At 40.3% G+C, this 24,400-nt stretch overlaps 1 protein-coding gene across 17 annotated transcripts in view; it reads left to right on the forward strand.

Annotated features, from left to right (window-relative positions):
- The window catches only part of itpr1b (inositol 1,4,5-trisphosphate receptor, type 1b), a 135,008-nt gene that overhangs the window by 24,453 nt on the left and 86,155 nt on the right, over window positions 1-24,400 (forward strand). For 6 of the 17 annotated variants that reach the window (XM_061831424.1, XM_061831426.1, XM_061831428.1 and 3 more), the window contains exons 10-34: window positions 72-176; window positions 347-391; window positions 474-503; window positions 1,731-1,885; window positions 9,092-9,191; window positions 9,266-9,426; window positions 9,529-9,670; window positions 9,743-9,901; window positions 9,980-10,152; window positions 11,019-11,138; window positions 11,219-11,410; window positions 12,836-13,087; window positions 13,179-13,320; window positions 14,541-14,957; window positions 15,038-15,176; window positions 15,701-15,755; window positions 15,848-16,013; window positions 16,156-16,323; window positions 16,679-16,750; window positions 16,832-16,969; window positions 17,063-17,188; window positions 17,326-17,526; window positions 17,804-18,055; window positions 18,273-18,398; window positions 18,550-18,678. In XM_061831424.1, coding sequence (XP_061687408.1) covers window positions 72-176; window positions 347-391; window positions 474-503; window positions 1,731-1,885; window positions 9,092-9,191; window positions 9,266-9,426; window positions 9,529-9,670; window positions 9,743-9,901; window positions 9,980-10,152; window positions 11,019-11,138; window positions 11,219-11,410; window positions 12,836-13,087; window positions 13,179-13,320; window positions 14,541-14,957; window positions 15,038-15,176; window positions 15,701-15,755; window positions 15,848-16,013; window positions 16,156-16,323; window positions 16,679-16,750; window positions 16,832-16,969; window positions 17,063-17,188; window positions 17,326-17,526; window positions 17,804-18,055; window positions 18,273-18,398; window positions 18,550-18,678 — 3,765 coding nt within the window. The remainder of the gene's footprint in view (window positions 1-71; window positions 177-346; window positions 392-473; window positions 504-1,730; window positions 1,886-9,091; window positions 9,192-9,265; window positions 9,427-9,528; window positions 9,671-9,742; window positions 9,902-9,979; window positions 10,153-11,018; window positions 11,139-11,218; window positions 11,411-12,835; window positions 13,088-13,178; window positions 13,321-14,540; window positions 14,958-15,037; window positions 15,177-15,700; window positions 15,756-15,847; window positions 16,014-16,155; window positions 16,324-16,678; window positions 16,751-16,831; window positions 16,970-17,062; window positions 17,189-17,325; window positions 17,527-17,803; window positions 18,056-18,272; window positions 18,399-18,549; window positions 18,679-24,400) is intronic. The other 11 variants (XM_061831431.1, XM_061831434.1, XM_061831439.1 and 8 more) reach the window with 4 other exon arrangements.

Consider the following 24,400-nt stretch of genomic DNA (forward strand, 5'->3'; position numbering starts at 1 on the left):
ACTTTGCTTTAAATATGTCAAAGAAAAAGGAGAAAAAGCCTTATAACTTTGGTGTACTATTACCTTGGTAGGTGGTCCATCATGACCCGTGTCGTGGAGGTGCAGGCTACTGGAATAGCCTGTTCAGGTTTAAACATCTGGCCACTGGTTGCTACTTGGCTGCAGAGGTGGGTGAGGTGTGTCTTCACCTTTATCTCTTGTTGTCCTGAATCTATACTGCCCTAATTGGTTGCTGTGAATTAACTTTTTTTTTTGTCCAATTTAATGAAAAACTGACATGCATATGGAGCTAAATGTCATGATGAATAGGCATCATTAGTTGATTAGTGTGTGGTCTGTTTGACAGGTGAATCCTGACTTTGAGGAAGAGAATGTTGAGCAGCGATCTGCAGTAAGTCCGTTTGATCACTGAGTGCTGGCTGGACCTCCGCTATTGGTGTTCATATGTGGTGGGTCTTTGGTTTCTGCTCTAGGTGGTGGACTTCACACCCTTTAATTTCCAGGTACCACTTATAAAAATTATTCAACTAAAGTAAGTCTCAAAGATATAACGTGTCTAAAAGAAAAGGTCAAAGCTCAAAAGTTGTTTTTCTTAAATACTAGGGGTGGAATAAGGGGTACACTAATTGTGATTAGTTCATAAAAAATTCATTAATTTAAAAAAAAAATTGACACATTTCATCACATTTTGGGTTCCAAACAACACGGAACCTTTGTCAGTGCACAATTTCCCTGTGCACCAATTACAGTCACACACGTCAATGCTTGACTACCAAAATGGGGTGGGAAATTTTGTAAAAAAACAAAACACAAAAAAACAGACAATGGAAGCATTGATAAGCGTGGTTTTATGCAAATTCTGCAACAAAGGGGTTTTCATAACTCTGAAATACTTCAGCTCTCCCACGTAATCCAACATTTCAACTGCCACACAGAAACTATTTAAAGGGTAGACTGTTCCATTAAAAAAAAGACATTAACTTTATGTCTGTTCGATTTTGGCCAGGGTTTTTTTGCATGAGTTTTTCTTCTGTTTTGAAATTGAATGCATTTTTCCAGAGTTTAAAATATTCCTCACTTTAATAATTTCATTCGGTTAGCCACTAAAATACATTTAAACCAAATCATGTTGCTTTTTAGGACAAATATTGTTATATGATTAAAATGTGATTCATCAAAATTAATTAATTACAAAGTCTCTAGTAAATTTGTTAAAATTAAGTCACGCCCATATTAAATGCATTGAGTTGTCTTGTACTGATCCAAGATATTGCCTGTGATTATAATTATTTATTGATTTAAAAATGTGTCTGATATCCAAATTGGTGAGCCTCTACTTAGTGTGGTAGAGTTTTGTGTACAGGTGAAAGGCAATAGCACAACATTGCCTTTTTGTACACATCAAAAATCAAGCAATACATTTGATTGCATACTCTTGTGAAAGACGTGTGTGTGTGTGTGTGGTGTGTGTGTGTGTGTGTGTGTGTGTGTGTGTGTGTGTGTGTGTAAATAAAATATATAGCAGTACAAGTTTAAACAAATGAAGTGACTGCTGAATAATTCTCAGAACTACCACTAGATGGCAGACTTTTACTACCCTCACCCAGGACCGAGGTTGTTGAGTACATGCATATTCATCATTATTATAATTCATAAAGGACCATAGATTTTATCAGGGTGATTCCTTGTGGCTGGTGGTCTTTGTGACATTGTCCATTTTCTTTATGCAGCTTGATGCAGATAATGAAGCTTTACGTGGCCGTCTACGAGCCCCCCAAGAGAAAATCATGTATACTCTTGTCCCAGTCCCAGATGGCATGGACATCTCCTCCATCTTTGAATTAGACCCCACCACTTTGAGAGGTGGAGACTCGATGGTGCCCAGGTACAAATTAAACCCATTGGAAACATGTACCACTTTGTAAATCCAATGCTTCACCGTCATACTTCTAAATATATATAAATTCACATGCAGTCGTACAACGTGAATTACAGTTTGGCAGTCAAGGTCAAGGTGACTACTGTTTTTTAATATACTAAATTATTTTTCAAATATGAGGGACCCCACGTTTAGGAAAAAAATCATTATTGCTTTTACTCTGTTCCGTACTCAAGATGACCAACAAAGCACAATCGCAACACAGACATGCACTCAGCCCTCCTTTATTGAGTGCGTTACGTTCCACCGTGATAGAAAAAAAAAATCTGTGAAGTCGTCACCAAATATTTTTATTTATATACTGTATATTTTAAGCTTTATGCATATAATGCAAATATATATATATATATGAAGTGTATGTATTTCATCCATTTGGGCTTGCCATTCTCACATTCTACAGTCCGCTAGTGTCCGTGCCTATCTGACAGAAAGCTTGTGATTTAAAAGGCAGGGAACTGACTTGTTGAGGGACTTCAGAGTTAGTCAATGAGAGTGTAGAGTTGGCTGTTGTTAATTTGGTAAACCATTAGCCACTCTGTGTTGTTTCAGAAAACAACAGGGCTTGTGTGAATATGGTGCTTTTGTTGATTTTACCTTACCTTTGTTCACTAAAGCGCTGTAAGAGCACTAACGTCAGTGTGTATTCTTGAGCAAAAGCAGAGGGACTACAATCTCTTCCAACTAGTGGCAGAAGGCTATTAAATTAGCTAATGATTTTGACTTTACTGTGAACATGCAGCTGTGTCATTTAAACCAGTTCTGCTTTGCATTTGGCACATTGCACTCTGGCATCTTTTATTAAGTGTAACATGATCACAAATTATGATCCTCTGTTTGGGTGAAAGGCAAGATAAATCCTGACCCTGGACTGCTCAGCAACGAATAGCATAGCACATATAATCCATTTGCACTCCCTTTCACACCTATGGGGTATTTAGGGTGTTCAAAACATTAACCTACCATGCATGTTTTGAGATGTGGGAGGAAACTGGAGTACCCAGACAAAACCCACGCCGGCACAGGGAGAATTTTGTAACTCCACACAGGGGAGGCCAGATTTGAACCCTTCTGAGGCAGATGTTAACCAGTTGTTCACTGCTATATAAATATTATTAAAAGTAAAGGTGATGCCATAAGCCACAAAAAATGAATCGTGTTATATCAAAGGATGACGGCAACTCCACCAACAATCTATCTTCTTCTTCTTTTTCTTCCGGCTTGTCCCGTTAGAGGTCGCCACAGCATATCATCTTTTTCCATCTCAGCATATCTCGTGCATGCTCCGTTCTAACACCCACTGTCCTCATGTCCTCCCTCACAACATCCATCAACCTTTTCTTTGGTCTTCCTCTTGCTCTTTTGCCTGGCACCTCTGAACATGTCGAAACCTTAATCCATCACCGCCCTAATTTAGGGCCTAATTAGATGTCTGTCGTAGTACCAAGACTGACCTGTGAGAGGCATCATCATGCCACTCTGCATCCATTGACCAGCATATCATGTTGCCAATGGTCATCCTGGAAGGGGGGGAACCCCTCCAGCTGTGATCCATTCTCAAGGTTGTTTGTTTTGGGCCAATGGGTTTTCTGAAGTGTTTCCATGCCTGGTTCGGAGCTTTCAAACACGGGACATCGCTGATCTCAGTAAACTACAGACTTAGGAAGTCCTTTTGCAGACTCTTTCGTGATTCGGGTCTGTATCAGGGTTCGCAACAGTCCAAGTGGAGAATAAGCATTTTGCGTTTGCATTGGCGTGTTCTTTTAACACAAAACAAAACTGGTCTGTTAACTCACATTTTAACTGACGGTTCTCCTCGTCCACCTTGCACCATGAACAAATAGGTTTAATGTCCCTCAAGTCTCCCACTTATGCCTCTACACAACCAGCGACCTCTGATTGGCTACTGGGTAGCACCAAGAAAAGACTGACAGATTTATTGGATAATGATTAGCTGAAGTACTTCAGAAACACACTGAAATATGGAAAGCAATGCTGTGTCTGTGCACGCAGATTCAACCTACTTTATGCGTCCGTGCTCATTATTGTGCATCTCAGATGCAGGACACACATAAAAAAAGAACTATATATATAAGGGAAATATTCATATATCAATCACAAAATATACTAAATTATACTATAATATAGATTGGATTTGGGGGGCGTCTATGTACACTTTGGTCAGTAAACCTTGGCAGGATATATCAATGCTATTTAATCTGGAGAGAAATAGCTTTAAATTCATGCTTGTTGAGTTTGTCTGTGTGAATGTTTTTTTCCTGGACTTGATAACACAAGACAATGCAGTGGAGGGAAAGTCCCTGTGGTTCCAAACAGGAAACGTGACCAGAGGGAAACACTTCATAATGACAGCTATATTATGCCATAACTGGTGCTTGGTTGTTGACCCCTGCATGCTTACAATATCATTCTTTCAACATTCTTGGGGAAGTACCTTGAGTGGAACAAGTTTTTTTTTTTCTTCATCGTCGAACATCCATTCCATACATTCATTTTCTATAACGTTTATCCTGTTCATGGTCATGTGGAGCCGGCACGGTGGTGCAGCTGAAGAGCATCAGCCTCACGGTTCTGAGGACCGGGGTTCAAATCCAGGCCTGGTTGTGTGGAGCTTGCATGTTCACCCTGTGCCTGCGAGTGTTTTCTCCAGGCTCTCTGGTTTTCTTCCACATGCCAAAAACATGCATTCATTGAAGACTCTTAAAGGTCCACTGTCATGAAATGCATGATTTTTAGTGTGTTATTAATGAAACAAAGGCAGCCGGAATGGTCCCATTCGTTTTTTCACCACACATGATTTTGAGGTAAATGGGGTTTTTGTCACTCCCGCCATGAAAATCCTCTTGATGGATCTGTTTTGGAGAAAAAGCAGGAAGTGACATTAATAGCAGACGCCCACTCAGCCGGCTTCATTTGTTTATACCAGTTTTACCTGTGGGAAGGTAGCTCGTTGTTCCTTCGTGTTCGCCAAATTGCTGACTCGTTGTATTGCTGGATATTGTTCAAACACTCGGGAGGATGGATACACTCTTCATACTTTTACAAAAGATGTGTTTCGTCGTGAAAAATTAATTGCCCTGGTGCAAAGGATAAGAGCTTCATAACTTCCAAACAGCATGTAGGTGCGTGTAGAGCTATTTAAAAAAATAATACTTGGGGGGGACCATGTAATCTGTCTCTCATAATGTAACAAAAGATCCGGATACGTAAGACAGGAGTACTAAATGTGTTAATGTGTGTGTTGGACGGCTTCGGCGTCAGGCTCGCCGGCGACTGCTTCGGTGTCGGGCTCGCTGGCGAAGGCTTCCGTGTCAGGCTTGCCAGGGAGGTGGTTTGGCCGCGTGCGGGAGGAGAAAGAAGCTTCCCCCCCGGCACGGGTCCTCCTCAGTATGCCACATACTGTCGGGGAGTCTGTTGTTAGCTAGAAGTGATCACATATCATCAAAATATGGTTCTAAATGATAGGGTAATATTGCCCAGGTCATTACACCCGATTGTGAGATGTTTTCTTTGAAAAGAGCTTCCGTGTCAGAAGGGGCTTCGGAGAAATCCGAAAATCTCTGTTGTTCCTCTGCGAATGTCCCGGCGTGACGTCATCAACAGACATTGCAGGCAATATGGCGACCACTTGGATGTCTAATGAGACTTCGGCAACTTTGCACATGGATGACGCGCTCTCCGCTCAGATTTATTTTTTCGTTTAGACATTGAAGTGAATAATGTCATATGTAATTTTCATTATAATATCTATTTTAGGATGTTTATAGGCTTGACACTTGAGCTTTAATTGCCCTTGGATTGATTTGTTATTGTGAATGCATCTGTTGTCTGTCTCCATGTGCCCTGGAATTGCCCGGCAACCAGTTCAGGGTGTACCCTGCCTCCTGCCTGATGACAGCTGGGATTGGCTCCAGCACTCTCGGGACCCTCGTGAGGATAACTGTGGCCTATTAGAGATGAATTCGGGTAAATTTCATACGCCACCCTGGACTGCTTGCCAGACGATGACAGGGCACATTTAGAGACAGCTGCCCATTCACATTCTTATTGACACATTCATAACTGAAAACCCTTTGAAAAGCTTTTGATTTGTCACATTGTCAAGTCCATGCCTGCAGGCTGCAGAAAATAAATGTTAATGGCTCACAAATACTAGAAATAACTCTGCCCCTCAAACTTTGATGAGAGGAAATTGATTTAAGGAACAAGTAGTACACAAAGGTAAGCTTGTTTGAGCACTGAGAAGTTGCACAATCCCCAACAAGAAAATGCCTTCTGTCTGCCATCTGTGCTTGTCAGTTTGACATAGTGAGCAGACAGATACACTCGGGGGAAGGTGTGAGCATTCTGGCTCAGGTGTGATTCAGTGCAAGTGAGACGTTCCCACAGAGGTCATTATTGGCTGATCTGTACTAACGGTGCACCCTTGACTGTTTTTTTTAATAGGCTCCGTCTCTCTACTCTTGCTAATTACAATAATTTTTTTTTGCATTCAGAAAAAAAATATTGAGATAACTTAACCTCTTAATGGGCGGCACAGAGGGGCAACTGGTAAGAGTGTTGGCCTCACAGTTCTGAGGACCGTGGTTCAAATCCCGGCCCCATTTTTGTGGACTTTTCATGTTCTCCCTGCCTGTACAAGATAATTATATGGGTGGATTTACCACGAAATAGTCGTTTACCCTCAGGCAAATAGAAGTAAATATTCAATCCCCAATTGCTCTAAATGAGTACAAGTACTTTGAGTACCTGTTTTGAATATAGGAGCAAATGTAGAAAAGTCAATTATTTTTCAATAACTGAACTTGAAATAGGTGGTGGTTAGCACATCTGCCTCACATTTATGAGGTCCTTGGTTCAAGTACGACCTGTGTCTGAAATTTGCATGTTCCCCTCGTGCCTGCGTGGGTTTTCTTGCGGCACCCCGGTTTCCTCCCACATTCAAAAACATGCATGGTAGGTTAATCGAAGACTGTAAATAGTCAATAAGTGTGAATGTGAATGGTTGTTTGTTCATGTGTTCCCTGCGATTGGCTGGCGACCAATTCCCACCTCTCACACAAAGTTCTAATAATAAGAGTATAATAAGCGCCAGCACACCTGGGATGGTTTGGAAAATGGATGGATGGAACTACAAATGCCAGAAAAAAAATATTTACTCTATGTACAGGGTGGGGCACAAAGGAAAGAATGTTTTGAAAAAAATAATAAAGTAATAAATGGTAACTGCAAACAATTTTTGCTAATGATTCTGAATCAGCTCAAATAGCCAAGACACACAAGGAACTGGTCTCCATTAGTTGGAGCGGGTCTTGTAGTATAATGTTGTTTTCCACACTTGATTGTGTCAAGTGCTATTTCAACACCAACACAGTGTCAATAAAAATTGTTTGCAAACCCGTTTCGAATAGAGTTGAGATGTTGCATTAAACATAAATAAAAACAGAATATACCGTATATTCCAACCTACAGAGTGCACCGGATCATAAACCTTACCCATTACATTTGTAAAGGAAATACCATTTGGTACATACATAAGCCGCACATGTGTAAAAGCCGCAAGAGTCCACATTGAACCCCACATTGAAACACGAGATATTTACAAAGAAATACGGTACACAGAATTTTCAAAGTTTTAATACCTTGTGGTGTTTACATAATTTACCCACGGGACTTCGAGTTGGGTTGCAGGGTTCCGCACGGACTGTTTTTGTTGTTGCGCTTCCGGAGTTACGGTTCAGAGAGTTCCCGTCGTTATGAGAGTAGTGAGTTGATGTCTGTGAATAAAACAGGGTTTGTTCCTGTGTTCGACACTCCGCCTCCGACTCCTTTTCTCCGGCGCTACAACCTTAGCTTAACTTAACATAGCAACAACACGGTAGCACAAACAAGGCCAGTTAAAAAAAAAAACCCATACCGGTTTAAAAAAAACAAAAACAGCCGAGGAAACTACACAGTAGCAACAAGGTAGCACAGCACTAACAGAGCCGCTTAAAAAAAAAAAAAACATACCTAAATCACTGAAACGCAGGAGTAACACAGCAGAAACACGCTAGCGCGGCGCTAACAGGGCCAGTTAAAAAAAATAAACGTACCTGTAAAAATCACTGAGACGCAGCAGTAAGTTGCTAGCACAGCGCTAACAGCGCCGGTTTAAAAAAATAAAACATACCGGTAAAAATCACTGAGACACGGCACTCTAGCACAGCGCTAATGCTAGCGCAGTGCTAACAGGGCTGGTTAAAAAAAACACATACAGGTAAAAGTCACTTCCTCGGCACATATATTCCGCTGGTCTCACTCTTACCTTTTCTGCTCAAGTGCCCCATTGCGGGCGTTAGAAAAAATGCACAAATTAGCCGCATCACCGCATAAGCCGCAGGATTGAACACATGTGAAAAAAGTTGCGTTTATAGGGCGGAAATTACGGTAATGATTTCTCCCCAAAGATTAAGATGTTTACCTGGCATCGTGGGGGACCTAGGTTCAATACCCCAACTGGACCAACCCTGTGACTCCATTTCGAAATTTTATTGAATACATTACATAGATGCCATATTTAATTTATGAGGATAAGGTATGTATTTTGATACCCAACCATTGTTAAATTAACACATCACAAACAGGATTTTTATTTGTTTGTACTCCCCATGAAGCAGTTACTGATAAATAGTGAGGGACGGTTGCTAAGCAATATGATTTTTAAACAGTATTTGTCAGGCAGTCTTATGTCAGTGGCTCTGGCAGGTATGTACATTGGTCAGAATGAAAGTATGTTGGGACCAAATAGGCACTAAATATTATTGGTTGATTTCTTGCTGGTGACTTTGTGTCTGCTTTTTTGTATGTGTATTTGTATGCGAGACCTGTAGGAACATGTACCACTTTGGCGTTACACAACTTGGGAAATTGTAGTTTGTGAAGTGTTGAAAGGGAACACGCACAGCTACCCTTGTCGGTTAAGTCAAAATAAATAGTTCTTTCTCACATAATAGAGATAGACAGTTGAGAATTGTGACGACAATTTAGCCCTCTCTAATCAATTCTGCAATAATTTGATTTTGAATACAACATTTCACTTGATATATTACACTGTGCCTTAATTTCATTTTCCTTCATTGTTGTTACTTCTAGGAGTTCTTATGTGCGGCTAAAACACTTGTGTACCAACACATGGGTTCACAGCACAAACATTCCCATTGACAAAGAGGAGGAGAAGCCCGTTATGTTAAGAGTGAGTTTACTAAAAAAAGCTGGTCTTGTATCAGTTGGACGGATATAATTATATTTAACGTTCATTGTTTTCAGATTGGAACTTCGGCAGTGAAAGAAGATAAGGAGGCTTTTGCCATTGTACCCGTGCCACCAGCAGAAGTGCGGGATTTAGATTTTGCCAATGATGCAAGTAAAGTGTTGGCGTCAATTGCTGGCAAACTGGAAAAGGGTACAATTACCCAGAATGAAAGGAGGTATACAGTGTTAGTGTTCGACCTACTTTTTTCACTCCATTTTTATGTAGCTGGTATACTACATTTGTTTTATTATTATGCACACACATATGCTCTCCCCAGGTTTGTGACGAAGCTTCTAGAAGATCTTGTCTTCTTTGTAGTGGACATCCCTAATAGCGGACAGGATGTTTTGGAAATCATGGTAAACAAACCTAACAGAGAAAGACAGAAACTCATGAGAGAGCAGAACATCCTAAAGCAGGTTTGTTTCAAACCTCGAGAAGTCCATCGGGAATTTAAAATGTTTTCATGAGCTTTCTTACTGTTTTTGTAGATCTTCAAACTCCTTCAGGCCCCTTTCACAGACAGTGGTGATGGTCCCATGCTGCGCCTAGAGGAGCTGGGTGACCAACGGCACGCTCCTTTCCGACACATCTGTAGGCTTTGTTACAGAGTATTACGCCACTCTCAGCAGGACTACAGAAAGAACCAGGTGGGTGTTCCCACACTTTACTCTAACTCACTGGCCTTTATTCTTTGGTAATCATCCTCTCTTGTCTTCTTTTTACAGGAATATATTGCCAAGCAATTTCGCTTCATGCAGAAACAGATAGGCTATGATGTGCTTGCAGAAGACACAATAACTGCTCTACTGCACAACAACAGGAAGTTGCTAGAGAAGCATATAACTGCTGCAGAGATAGACACATTTGTCACTCTTGTGAGAAAGAATAGGGAGCCAAGGTGAATTTGAGAGGAGTGGATGGGTTCTGCCTGAAATTTTTAAATGGCAGAAACTGTATACCCATGCACTGTATTATATACATTTTAGGGCCTGATTTACTGATTTCTAATTAGGGCAGGCTAAGTTGCGTGTTCACTCTAACAGAGTGCGCATGTTGTTGGTGAGAATGATGCATGTGGTATATTAATATTTTCTTTTACTTGGGTTCTAAATAGCAGGCGCTAAATTATGTGATCACTCACGCTCAGACTGCGATCATTGTTGGCAAAAGTGTGTAAAGGTTTTAGAGACAACCATACACATTTAAAAGAGGGTTTTGCACTCTAGGTAGTGCAGGTGGGTTTGACCACGAAACATTCTGGAGAGCAACGAAAGCCCTGAATTGAGTTTGAAGTGATGGAATTGGAAGTGTTAGTGGAAGCCAAACAAACAAATTACCGAGTTACTATTTCTGATAACTTTGGAAGCCAGCAACCGCATAACAGCTACATTTTGTTTGATTCCACTCATTCTGAGTACTGGCAATTTGATGAAGAAGTATGTGCACAGCATGAGGTTAAAATGTGCTCCGGATAATATTTCTAATTTAAGAAATCTGATTTGCTCACTTTGACTGTAAGAGAGGGAAAACTATCAAATTCAACTTGTCAGCTCAGCATCAGTGTGGACTATTTGTGTGTGATATTTGTGTAAGTGAGTGCGTGTGCATATATTTGTTTCTGTCCCTCATTTTATGAATCTGAATCATTGAGACTACACCAGAGAAGATCCTAACATTTTTTTTTATACTTTGCTTAATGTTCAAGTACAAATCTTGGTTAGGGTATTTACTACATCTCCGGTATTTGTTGTGACGTGTTCATAGGTTTTTGGACTACCTGTCGGATCTTTGTGTGTCCATGAATAAATCCATCCCTGTGACGCAGGAGCTCATCTGTAATGCAGTGCTTGATCCAAGCAATGCTGACATCCTCATCGAAACTCGGTTAGCTTTCTCATTTCTGGTCCCCTGCTCATTTTCTATTGATGGAAAAAAAAAAAAAGAAATTCATTTTTTTCCATTAGATTAGTCTTATCAAGGTTTGAATTTGAAGTATCAACAAATGGTGAGAATCCTGTTGAGGCTGAGGATGAAGAGGAGGTGTGGCTGTTCTGGAAGGACAATTTCAAGGATATACGAAGTAAGAGCGTACGAGAGTTGGCCCAAGATGCAAAGGAGGGTCAGAAGGAGGACCATGAGGTGGTTAGTTACTACAGGTCAGATATGTTGGAAAATATGATTTGTTGTATTTACTCTGTGTAGGAACATAAAAAATACTGTATGGTATGCAGTTGCACAAAAATTAGTCATTTGACATTTTCTACCATAAACGTCTGCATAAATTGCTCATAAAAATTTTTCCTTTAAGTCACAAAAATAGAATACTATTCAGTATTAGTTTTATATCAAGGTGCAAAATTCAATTGATTAATCAACTAACAAATCAAATTAATTACCAATGATTTCTTTCTTAGCGACTAACCATGTACAGACCTTGTACAAATGTTAAAAATCATCAGGATTTCAGCCTCTCCACTTTAAATATCAATGTATTATTATAAAGCAGTAAATATTCCAAATATTTTATTTATTTTCATAATAAAGCAGGCTAAATCCGTTTGTTTCATGAAAGTACCATGTTTGGCGCCCACTGATGTATGAATATGTGTGAATGGGTGAATTTGAGGCTTTTTAAAGCACTTTATAATAGTAATAATTATGTATAGATATAGCAGTATATAAATACCCATCATTTACAAACATATTTTACTTTGGAAAAAAATTATAAAGATTTATGCTTATATGATGACATGTTATGGTTCAAACCATGAACTAAATCATAATATATTTGATGGTTTTCACTGTCAATTCGAAACGCTATATTTTTAAAATAAATTTATGGAAATGGAAAAAAAACACATTCATTAATTAATTTAAAAATAGTTGACCAATTAATTGATTATTTTAAAAAATGCAGTGTTTGTCAACCCACTCTAAACTGTGGGCCGGCCTCTGAGGGGGGCGAAGGGTGTGGGGGAGGGGCACAGCAATTTGCCACAGGGAGGTTCAGATCCAGCAGGCATTTCGCAAACCCTCTATGCCACTCAAAAATTGTTAATAATCGGGCCTCTGCGATTGGTTTAAGAAGATTTTTTTATTACTCCAGTAACAGTGGCCTCACAGATCTGAGGAGCTAAATCCAGGCTCCACCTGTGTGGAGTTTGCATGTTCTCACCATGTGCATGAGTTTTCTCCAGGCACTCCCGATTTCCTCAAACATCCAAAAAACATGCATTCATTGGACAGCCTAATTTACTCCTCAGTGTGACTGTGTATGCGCCTATTGTCTGTCTCCATATGCCCCCGTGATTGGCTGGCAACCAGTCCAGGATGCACCTCACCTCCTCCCCAATGAAAGCTGGGATAGGCTCCAGCACTCCCGCGACCCATGTGAGGATAAGCGTCTCAGAAAATGAATGGATGGATATAACTACAGTGAAGAATGGATCACGTTTTATCACTATTTTATTCAGAAATACAGATAATGTGGTGCAATCTGTACTTTTTTGTTCAACTGTGTATGATGTGATAAAACAAAAATCATCTAACTGGTAAGCTTCCTCCTCATTATTTCTTGATAGGTGTCAACTCAACCTTTTTGCACGGATGTGTTTGGACCGTCAGTACCTGGCAATCAATAAGATCTCTGGACAGCTGGATGTGGATTTGATCCTTCGCTCTATGTCTGATGAGGACCTGCCCTTTGACCTGCGGGCCTCCTTCTGTCGCCTCATGCTCCACATGCATGTAGACCGTGATCCCCAGGAGCAAGTCACACCTGTCAAATATGCCCGTCTTTGGTCTGAGATCCCCTCTCAAATTACGATTGACGAGTGAGTTCCTAATAGGAATATATTAAATTTCATGTTGTTCGAAGTGATGCTTGCCATTTTTCTGTATGTGACTTTACATTTGTCTTACCAGCTATGATAATGATGGAACCAGCAGAGATGAAATCAAGGAGCGATTTTGGCTCACTATGGATTTTGTAGAAAACTACCTAAGAGAGGTGGTGTCACAAAATGTTCCCTTCTCTGATAAAGAGAAAAACAAGCTAACCTTTGAGGTATTCCATCTTGAATAGTCAACATGTATGAACATAAAACAACAATTGATAGATTTGTTTGGTAGATTTTTTTTTCCCCTCTGTTGTAATTGTTTCTTGCCAATTCTTTTCCTACTGCCGTGAACCCTAATTTTTCACTTTAAATCATGCACAATTTGTAATGTGGGAGCATGCATGCATTTGTGGGATTGAGTAACACAATTAACTAGGTGTAAACTCATGTAGGATGTGTCAAATCATTACTGACTTCAGAAAATAGGCTACTTTCCTGTTCCCAAGAAGATGGCACCTCACTTTTTGCAGTCTTTTTGGATGATCTGACACATTGCATCTTGAAAGCTGTGAAGAGGCCTGCCTTGACCTTTCACAATCTCATTCACTGAAACCTGAACACGAGGAATTTTATGCTGAGTCAGCAGCCGAATTTTAGCTGACAGAGGTTAGTTTAGAATGTTGAAACAAAAGGGAGACAGGTGTGCTGATTGCTTCACCAATATAGTATCGTATTTTAGTGGAGGAGTTATGTGACTTGTGGGGTGACATCACCATCACTAGAATAACAAATAATTGACATCGTTGAACTCTCAGTGCAAAGATATTTCTCAAGATGAGATGTTGTAACCAGTGGCAAATAACATGTATTCCTAGTCATCGACTGAGCACACGCGCATTCCCAGCTCTGTTTCACTGAGAACAGTCCAAACCTTAAGCCAATTGAATTTGTCTGAAAGCAGCTCGGCTGTCATGTTTATGATAGTGACCAACACGACAATGATGGCTGACATGCAACTTCTTCTTCATGAGATGTTAAATGGTGACTGTAATATGAAGAGGCAGTTCCAGAACATTGAGCCTATGTGAAGTCCTTCCACGTCACTGAGGCTCCTGGCTTTTTTCTCAAAAGAATACATTGTAATCTTTCCAAGAAACTTTATTCCTTCCATGATCCTAATGACAGCCAATCCAACAAAGAACACAAAGCAACAGCTGAAATCGACAGAAGAATAAGGCGTTTGCAGAGAGCGACAATTTGGCACATGTGACACGGGCAAAACAGCAGTTGTGCTGCTTTTTTAGCAAATGCTTGTTCCTTACAAATTAGGCATAATTTAAAAGCTAACTGCACATAACAAAAATCAACATATTAGTTTTGTGATAAGTATGTGGTCACCAGTTTTCTTATGCACTGTTAGTCATCTTTGTCAATTTATTTTCAATAGGTAGTGAATCTGGCAAGGAACCTCATATACTTTGGGTTCTACAACTTCAGTGACTTGTTAAGGCTGACCAAGATACTGCTGAATATTTTAGACTGTGTCCATGTCAGCACCGTATACCCCATCAACAAGCTTGAGAAGGAAGAGCAAACCAAAGGTTGGCATCTTACTCCTGATACTGCATTCATGGTTTTTGCCATCATAGTTGAAGGTTGTGTTTCTTTAGCCGGCAGTAATGTGATGAAGTCCATCCATGGAGTCGGGGAGCTAATGACCCAGGTAGTGCTGCGAGGTGGCGGTTTGCTGCACACCACACCAACTCATCAGCCAGAGGGCGACGTAGTTAAAACCCAGGCTGAACCAGAGAGAGAAGACATCATGGTCATGGACACCAAGCTTAAAATCATTGAAATTCTACAGGTTTGGCATCAGAAGACTGGAGACGCGTTGGAACTATCAACTAGCACTGATATTTCACTTTGACCTTTCTCTTACCTCAGTTTATCCTAAATGTGCGGCTGGACTACAGGATTTCCTGTCTACTTTGTATTTTCAAACGAGAGTTTGATGAAAACAACCCCCAGTCAGAAAATGCTGCCAGCCAGAACGGAACCAATAATGTCATCAGTCAGATGCCAGGTATGGGAGGGTGCACTCACACAAGGCGATCCGTTCCGTGTTGAACACATTTGTCGCCAAAATTGGAACAAGTGGGCTTGGGCAAGGTGTCAATCTCGAACTTGTCGTTTTTTTCACCTGGACAGTTTCTGCTGTCAGTTATTAACGATATCCACCACCTCGCATTATAAAACTTTATTAGTACCATGCATCAATAATATAGTCTGACGATTACAAGAATAACATTTTAATTATGACAAGATTTGTAAAGTCACAATTTTAAAAGAAATAAGTTGGGAGTAAACTGTGTGACATTGTAGTAATATTATTTTCGTTCCCATCAAAACAACCATCAGATCATTGTTTCATGTTGTAAAGTCATGACGTTCGTACTGTAAATAAGATTGGGCACAGATGAGTTTGGCACATTGCGGGAGAGAGGTGTAACTGCACTGAAGCACGGGAGAGTCAACCCAGATCGACTGCATTCTTAAACCTTGTGAAATTCCCCCCCAAAAATAATCAGAACATTTAACACCCTTCAGGAAATCTTGACTTTGAAAATATTGAGGAGCAGGCAGAAGGAATATTTGGCGGCAGGTAATTCTGAACTAATTTTTCAAAATCAAGAATATCTCGAAAGAGTTTCTGTCAAAATAATTCCAGTAACTTCTTTTTGTCTGCTCACTTAGTGAAGAGAACACGCCACTTGACTTGGATGACCACGGTGGACGTACCTTCCTAAGAGTGCTGCTCCACCTTACCATGCATGACTACCCTCCACTCGTGTCCGGCGCACTTCAACTGCTCTTCCGACACTTCAGTCAGAGGCAGGAAGTTCTCATGGCTTTCAAACAGGTTGGGGTTACCACCGGTGTTTCCTTCTTCTCAGTTGTTGGGCCTTGCAGTTCTTGGTTAATGCTCATCTTTCAACCATGAAACATTTTAAAAGGAAACTGAATGCAAGTCCTCTTCTCTGTGCATTAAACTGTTATTATAGGTCCAGCTTCTTGTGACCAGGCAAGATGTCGATAACTACAAGCAGATCAAAGCAGATCTTGACCAATTGCGGTCCATCGTGGAGAAATCTGAATTGTGGGTTTACAAAAGGCAGGGAGAAGATGGGATGGACGGAGATGGCCCCTCAGAGTCAGATAACAAAAATAAGGTGCAGTAGTCACACTTTAAATTTACATACACATATGTACTTAAATACTAGTGTCAGTGGTTACAAGCTACAAAGTAAGCTAAGCCAAAAGACCTACGGTATCATCAATCTTCCCCTAAATTGTCCGCCTAATGCCTTTATTTTGGATAAACTATTTGGAGGGCTTAAACAGATTGAAACACGTCACAGATAACAAGTGAAAATCAATGTTTTAGAGTTGCAAACAATTTGCAGAAAAGTCCGCTAATCCACATCTCAAATAATGCATTTATGAGTAAAATAAGTAGTTGGGGTAAATTGTGTTGTTGCTGTACAGTAATGTTATTACTTAAAACAACCAGTTCTTGTTTCACAGGGGGATTCACTTGCTTCTGACAAGAACAGCACAGAAACCACCAGCAACTATAACTACAGGGTGGTAAAAGAGGTACTGTGTACTCATTTGTAATGTCATTTTCATTTCAATGTCTCTATTGTTTTAAAATAATTTTTTGCTATTTCTGTCCAGATTCTGCTGCGTCTCAGTATGCTCTGCGTCCAGGAGGGGAGCTCAGGAAAGAAGAGTAAGAAACAGCAGCAGAGGCTGTTGAGAAACATGGGTGCACACTGCGTAGTGCTGGAGCTTCTACAGATCCCTTATGAAAAGGTCCCTTGTGTGCTTCTGAGACTGAACATTGTATCACATGCATTTTAACATTTGTTGGAGCAAAAAAAGGAGGTTCTGTGTCTTCCACAACAGGGTGAGGATGTTCGAATGCAGGAAATCATGAAACTGGCTCACGAGTTTCTTCAGAATTTCTGTGCAGGCAACCAACAAAACCAAGCTCTTCTACACAAGCATATATACCTCTTTCTTAACCCAGGGGTGAGGTACACACCAAAACCAGATACCAGCCATTTTGCATTTTGAAAAACAAACGAGAAAACCTTAGAATCAGTTATTTGAATTGTTTTTATATATCCTCTTTCCTTTGCTTCAAAATCCCTCTTCTGCACTTCCAGATTCTGGAGGCCATTACCATGCAGCACATTTTCATGAATAACTTCCAACTCTGCAGTGAGATCAACGAGCGTGTGGTTCAACACTTTGTCCACTGTGCTGAGACACACGGTCGGCATGTCCAGTACTTAAAGTTTCTTCAAACCATTGTGAAGGCTGAGAATAAATTCATCAAAAAGTGTCAGGACATCGTCATGGCTGAGGTTTGAGATCTTTTTTTATTTTATTTTATTTTCAAATGGACTACAAGTCACGTATCAAGGCTCGTTCTAATGACCACTTACACCCAGTTATACTATGAGACAATGAGTGTCATTAATATTATTGAATAGAAAAAACACAGACATGTTCATTGAAAATATGCATGATCACAACAAATCTTGGCTCATAATCTTTATTAGGAGATTTGTCAGGTCTTCATCTTAAAATGTTACATTCGTCGTTTTTGATAACTGTCAACTGTGACTCTGACCCCTTTAGCTCGTGAACTCAGGAGAGGATGTCCTTGTCTTCTACAATGACCGTGCATCCTTCCAAACGTTAATTCAGATGATGCGCTCGGAACGGGACCGCATGGATGAAAACAGCCCTTTAATGTACCACATCCATCTGGTTGAATTGTTAGCTGTCTGCACGGAAGGGAAAAACGTCTACACAGAAATTAAATGTAACTCCCTGTTGCCCCTGGATGACATTGTGCGGGTCGTCACACATGAAGACTGTATCCCCGAGGTGAATTTCTTGGGTTTTGGTTGGAAGAGAGTTGGTGTTGTAAATTGCTCAGATCCATAATGAAATTCTCAACATCTTTTATTAATAGTGGCCTTAATGAACGATTATACTGCCTCTATAAAGAGTATTGTAGCCATCTTGGAAATGAATCGCTTTACTTCATATTCTAATAACCTTGTGAAGATCAACATGGTAAAATAAGTTTCACATGTTGTAGATAAAAATTGCCTATATCAACTTCCTGAACCACTGCTATGTCGATACTGAGGTGGAAATGAAGGAGATCTATACATCTAACCACATGTGGAAGCTTTTTGAAAACTTCCTGGTGGACATTTGTCGGGTGAGCAAAGCAAAGTGTCTTTTGAGAGAGAGAGGAAAAAAAAAGGGGACTCTGCTAAAAAAAAAAAAAAAAAAAAAAAAGCTCCCTTGTCACTCTTGAACGAGAGGTATGATACAGTGGCTGTGCATCACAAGTCTTTGTTTATGTCTAGGTGTGCAACAACACCAGTGACAGGAAGCATGCAGATACCATGTTGGAGCGTTATGTAACTGAGACAGTCATGAGCATCGTCACGTGTTTCTTCAGCTCTCCTTTTTCTGATCAGAGCACAAGCTTGCAGGTAATTTGAACTGTTTGGTGTCACATTTAATATGATGGCGTGCTAACAGTTGGATTATGTATTAAATTTAACACACTCTTGTTCTGTGTACTGTGCAATTGGTTTGGAAAGGTTAGTCTTTGGGAATTGCCATTTAGAATGTGTTTATCAGGTTGAAAGAAGAACCATCTTCAAACATCTTAACATTATGTAGACCAGGCACAACATTATGAGCACTGTAATGAAAACCAATAAAAGAGATTGAAACAGTTTGACATTACACTAATGGCATAAATCATTTTACACTTGAGACTGCTTAAAGACAGGATGCAGATGTCTGGAAACAATGAGTCCCAACAAAAAAATCATCAGCAGAGTATAGAGTCGCCGTCCTGCTATATTGTGTACAATAATTTTATCCAATGGTATATTTCTCTCAGTATATAGTTGCAATTTTTTAGGGTTCAAATATTTTCACAAAAACACTAATTTTATTTTTATTATATATTTTTAATACCAATGGTATATTATATCCATCCATCCATTTTCTTTGCTGCTAAGCCTTACAAGGGTCGCGGGGAGTGCTGGGGGCTATCCCAGCTGTCAATGGGCAAGAGGCGGGGTACACCCTGAACTGGTTGCTAGCCAATTGCAGGGCACATGAAGACAATTAGTTGCACTTGCAATCACACCTGGGGGAAATTTGGAGTCCCTAGTGGATGCATGTTTTTGGGATCTGGGAGGAAACCGAAGTGCCCAGAGAAAACCCACGCAGGCACGGGGACAACATGTAAACTCGACACAGGCAGGGCCGGGATTGAACCCGTGTCCTCAGAACTGTGAGGCCAACGCTTTACCAGCTGATCCACCGTGCTGCCGTATGATACTATAGACCATAGCAATTAAAGTACATTATTTTAAAGAATGTATTTTTTTATTAATGTTACTTTACAATTTACTTTCATCCAAGCCAATACTACAGGAGAGCCTTCCAGCTCACCTAACATCTTGTGTTCTTCAGTACTTTTACTTTTTTTTAACATTCAGTGAATGGAAATGGGTGCACAGAAATGAGGCATTTTGCCAAGCTAAAGGTGGAGCATAGTTGTAAAAAAAAAAAAAAAAAAAAAAGCTCACTAAAAATACAATTTGCATAAAATAGTCAGACAATAAATGAAAGCAATAATAAAACTGAACAACAACTGCCTCTTTTTGAGAAACTGCTAGCTGCCAGCAACAGTGTGTGTGTTCATGTGGTCATGACCTTGCTCTCTTGCTTTTGTTGATCTCATTTCTTTCAATGTGTTTGTGTAAGTTAACTTGCTAGTGACCCAGCAATGTGGTTTGTGTGAATCAGGATGTGGGAACGATTCAGTATTTTAACAGATGCTTGCTTATTTGAAACGCTAGTGGGAGGCACAAAAGTACAGATGTATATTGCCCATGCCCATTTGGGCCATTGCAGGTTAGAGCTTTAAACAAATATTAAATATTTGGCACATATGTACATAAGTCATTAACTCACTAAAGAGGGCCCCAAAAATGTCTTCAAGCCTGTCAAGTTTGAATGAATTAAAAAAAAAAATGCATGTATTTGAAAGCATTTGGGCTTTGTCACTGTTTTTAAATCAGATGCCATCCATTTGAATATTACAATTTGTTTTTATCTTTGTTGGCATTTTATGTATAGTATAATTTCTGCTAGTCACTGATTGTGTAGTGTATGCTTTTTTTTTGCGTATGACATCATCACCTGGGAGCACGTGCCCCATGACGTCACCTCTCGGAACACGTGCCCATCAACCTTGCATCCGGTGACCATAAAAGGAGATACATACAACCGGTGAAACTAAGGTGAGCTCGTGTTTCTTGGTGTTTTTGTGTCATGAGATTATGTTCGGGGATGCCTGAAGGAATAAAGGAAATGATGGGGTGTCATATAGTCATCAAAATAGGCCATTTGCAATCATACCTCTGAATAGGTTACTTTCTGGCCCAGTCCCGCGTCAATGATTTATGTTATGGTCTTCCGAGGGCTTTGCTGAAGTGTTAGGGGTGCATCCGGCAGTCACACAGCTTTGACAGAGAATGGGCACAGTCACGTGGCTTGGATATAGGAAATTGTGTATCTGAGATGTTAGGGGGTCTTGTCCAAAGGTCACACAGCACTGGGAGCAACCGGGGGTACTCACATTACTTCAGCACATAACATTGGGCATCTGAAAGGTGAGAAGATCTGGAAAAAAAACATCAGTGAAAATCTAATTGTGCCAATGGTTACATGCCCGGACTTGTTCCGAGCGTCTTATCATAAACATATCAGTCTTACATCCCACAAGAACATCTTGTTCTCAAGGCTCTTATCAAACCACAAAACACAAGTGCATGTGCGCTAATATGCCCAACCAACTAAAAAAACAACAACAACAAAAGTGTAAAAACCTATTATACGAATGGTTAAATGCCCAGACTTATTCCAAGGGTTTTATTATGAAGCAGGTGCCATTTTTAATTGTATAAAGCAGTAGGACTCGAGGTTTTCGAAATTTAGGTTGAATGTATGTTGTACAGTCAAGCCTTGGTTTTCGAACGTCCCCGTTTTGAACAAATCGGTTTTCGAACGATAATTTCGAGATTTTTTTTGCTTCTGTTTTTGAATAAAAATCGGTACTCAAACGGCGCTGAAAAATCACAGAAATAACTTATTGCACGTGGCCAGACCATCTGACCCACGACGTGGTTTGTTGTGAATTCCCGCACCTCAGAAAAAAGTGGGAAATAACATAATGCGCGCGGCGCAAGCAGTTGACCCCCTCATAATGCGCTTTGTGATTGTCTATTCAAATGCCCTCCGAAAAAAAAAACGGAAACGACATAACGGATGCGGCGTAATCAGCGCACGTTTGTTATTCTGTACTACGCAGCCTATGTACACAGACGTGTCCCGGTAGTGACTGTTGTTTTTATTCTCATCTCATTCTCATAATCCTGTATTAACCTCCAATCGTGGCTCCAAAGAAGGCAAGTGGAGGTAGTAAGACTGCTGGTGCTGAAAAACGTTAAGTTCTTTCTAATACTGTCGACTTCAAGACAGAATTGATAGCCTAAAACAAATCTGGTGTGTGTGTTTCTGAGCTATCGAAGAAGTATGGCATGGCAAAATCGATAATAAGCACCATTCTAAAACACAAGGACTCGCTTAAAGCAAGTGATATTGCTAAAGGACCAACTGTGTTGAGCAAGCAGAGGCCACAGATCTTGGAAGAAGTTGAAAAGTTGCTTTTAATTTTCATAAACGAACAACACTTAGCTGGGGATAGTGTTGGCGAGGAAGGGATTTGCACTAAAGCTAGAAATTTGTATGCCGGTTTAACAAAAAAGACCCTAGTCTAGTTCCTGAGGGCTTTGAATTTAAAGCTAGTCGAGGATGGTTTGACAAATCTGTAAAAGAGGAGGGATAAACTCCATTGTTCGTTATGGGGAGGCTGCAAGTTCGGACCATGTGCATGAATGTGAGGGGTGGAGGAAGAGGAGTGAAGCTCCAGGAAGAAGAGATAGTGAGGGTGGATGACTTCAAATACTTGGGATCAGCAATACAGAGCAATGGAGAGTGTGGTAAAGAAGTGAAGAAACGGGTCCAAGCGATGTGGATTAGTTGGCGGAAGTTGTCTGGTGTTCTATGCGACAGAAGAGTCTCTGCTAGGATGAAGGGCAAAGTTTATAAAATGGTGGTGAGGCCGGCCATGATGTACGGATTAGAGACGGTGGCACTGAAGAAACAACAGGAAACAGAACTGGAGGGAGCAGAAATGAAGATGTTGAGGTTCTCGCTCGGAGTGAACAGGTTGGATAGGATTACAAATGAGCTCATTCGAGGGACAGCCAAAGTTGGATGTTCAGGAGCAAAGGTTAGAGAGAGCAGACTTCGACGGGTTGGACATGTGCAGAGGCGAGAGAGTTAGTATATTGGTAGAAGGGTGCTGAGGATGGAGCTGCCACGCAAAAGAGCGAGAGGAAGACCAAAGAAAAGGTTGATGGATTTTGTGAGGGAGGACATGAGGACAGTGGGTGTTAGAGAAAAAGATGCACGAGATAGCCTTGGATGGAAAAAGATGACACGCTGTGGTGACCCCATAACGGGACTAGCCGAAAGGAAAAGGAAAAAGATGACAGGAGGTCCAACACCAAAGCTTGAGTGACCCTGCAATTTTGTACCGAGTTGGTGCATGAGGTGTTTGCCCCGACCGTGAAAGCCTATTTGGTGGAAAAAAACTTGCCCTTACGCTGCCTTCTGATTATGGACTGGGGGCCGAGTTGCTACAGATACGGCAATGCACTCTCTAGCCCCCCCTATTACTACTGCATACATTTTAAGCAAAAGATAAATTTCTTCAATTATTTAATTATATAAAGTATTTAAATTATACATGTATTTCTACTATGCAGTTTATTATCAGGAAAAACTTTAAAAAATGCTTTAAAAAGCCAATTTTTGGCTTGGAATGCATTATTTCTTTTTCCATTCATTGTCATGGGAAACATCGATTCGGTTTTTGAACAATTCACTTTTCGAACCGTTTTCTGAAACGGATTATGGTCGAGAACTGAGGCATCACTGTATATGTATTATTCAATACATGGTACAGGCGTTAGTGTAGTTTGACCTTGATCATATCGCCATTCCTTGGTGTAAACTTACATTGTGTGTATCCATGAAAAAAAAGTTAGTTTTACCTTCCATACACAGATGCCTCTTGAGAGAGATTTCCTAACATGTTATTGAAAATGAAAATATAGATAGTTCAGAAATGAATAGTTCATCAGAAAACTACTAGCTTTGCTCACGTACTCACCTCATGGCTTTCTCCTGCATCTGCCTCTCTGATACCAACAGCCCTCATGTGTTCCTTCACCACATCTTTCAACCTTCTCTTAACTAACAAAAGATCATATTTACCTAGATCTTGATAGTAAATTGTACCTGTCCACGTGTGTGTGTGTGCAGGTGTGGATGTGTCAGTTTACAACACTGTTAGGGGTGATGGCTTGGTTTTTATTAGTCTGTTTTCCCCCCATCTATATAGGACTAAAAGGTTCATAAACTGATGGCAAGATGAACAACTACTAACATACACAGCCAAAGCAATCTTCACAACAGCGTTTCAATTTTCCAAACTGGATTACTGATGAGTGAATCTAAAAAAATTGAGCTAAAGTCATTCAAACTTCCAAGGAAATTACCCCCCAATAAATGAGAAGTCCTGTAGTTGTCACTCATACTTTTTACCGTGTTTCCAAGTGTATAAATAAGTTAAACTACTCTGATAAAACAATTGAGATTCATGTGGTGTACTTTGAATCAGGATTTGTCTTAAAGTGTATGGAATGTCCTCATTGCGCCTTTTTACTAATATTATACAGTTTTTTTATGCAGAATTCAAATCTGTATTACGTTATGAAAGAAACATTTTTATTTTTCGATTACTGGCAAAAAAGATGAAAACGAAAAGCGGAAACAGCCGAGTAGCAAACGTGCCGTCACATCCGGTGTCAACAGTGGCGCGCATTGGAATAAATTGTAAGAACGGCGATGAATTTTCCGATATTTCGAGCAATGAACACTATTCTTAAGGGTCCCACGAAGACTGTGAAGAATACGAGCTTTATAAAGGCGTTACAGGTTATCAATTTGAGCCAGTTAGACAGCACGCATGTTCAAATGCAAACGAAATAGCTGGCCATG

This window comes from Syngnathoides biaculeatus, chromosome 10 (assembly GCF_019802595.1).
Source record: "Syngnathoides biaculeatus isolate LvHL_M chromosome 10, ASM1980259v1, whole genome shotgun sequence".
NCBI lineage: Eukaryota > Metazoa > Chordata > Actinopteri > Syngnathiformes > Syngnathidae > Syngnathoides > Syngnathoides biaculeatus.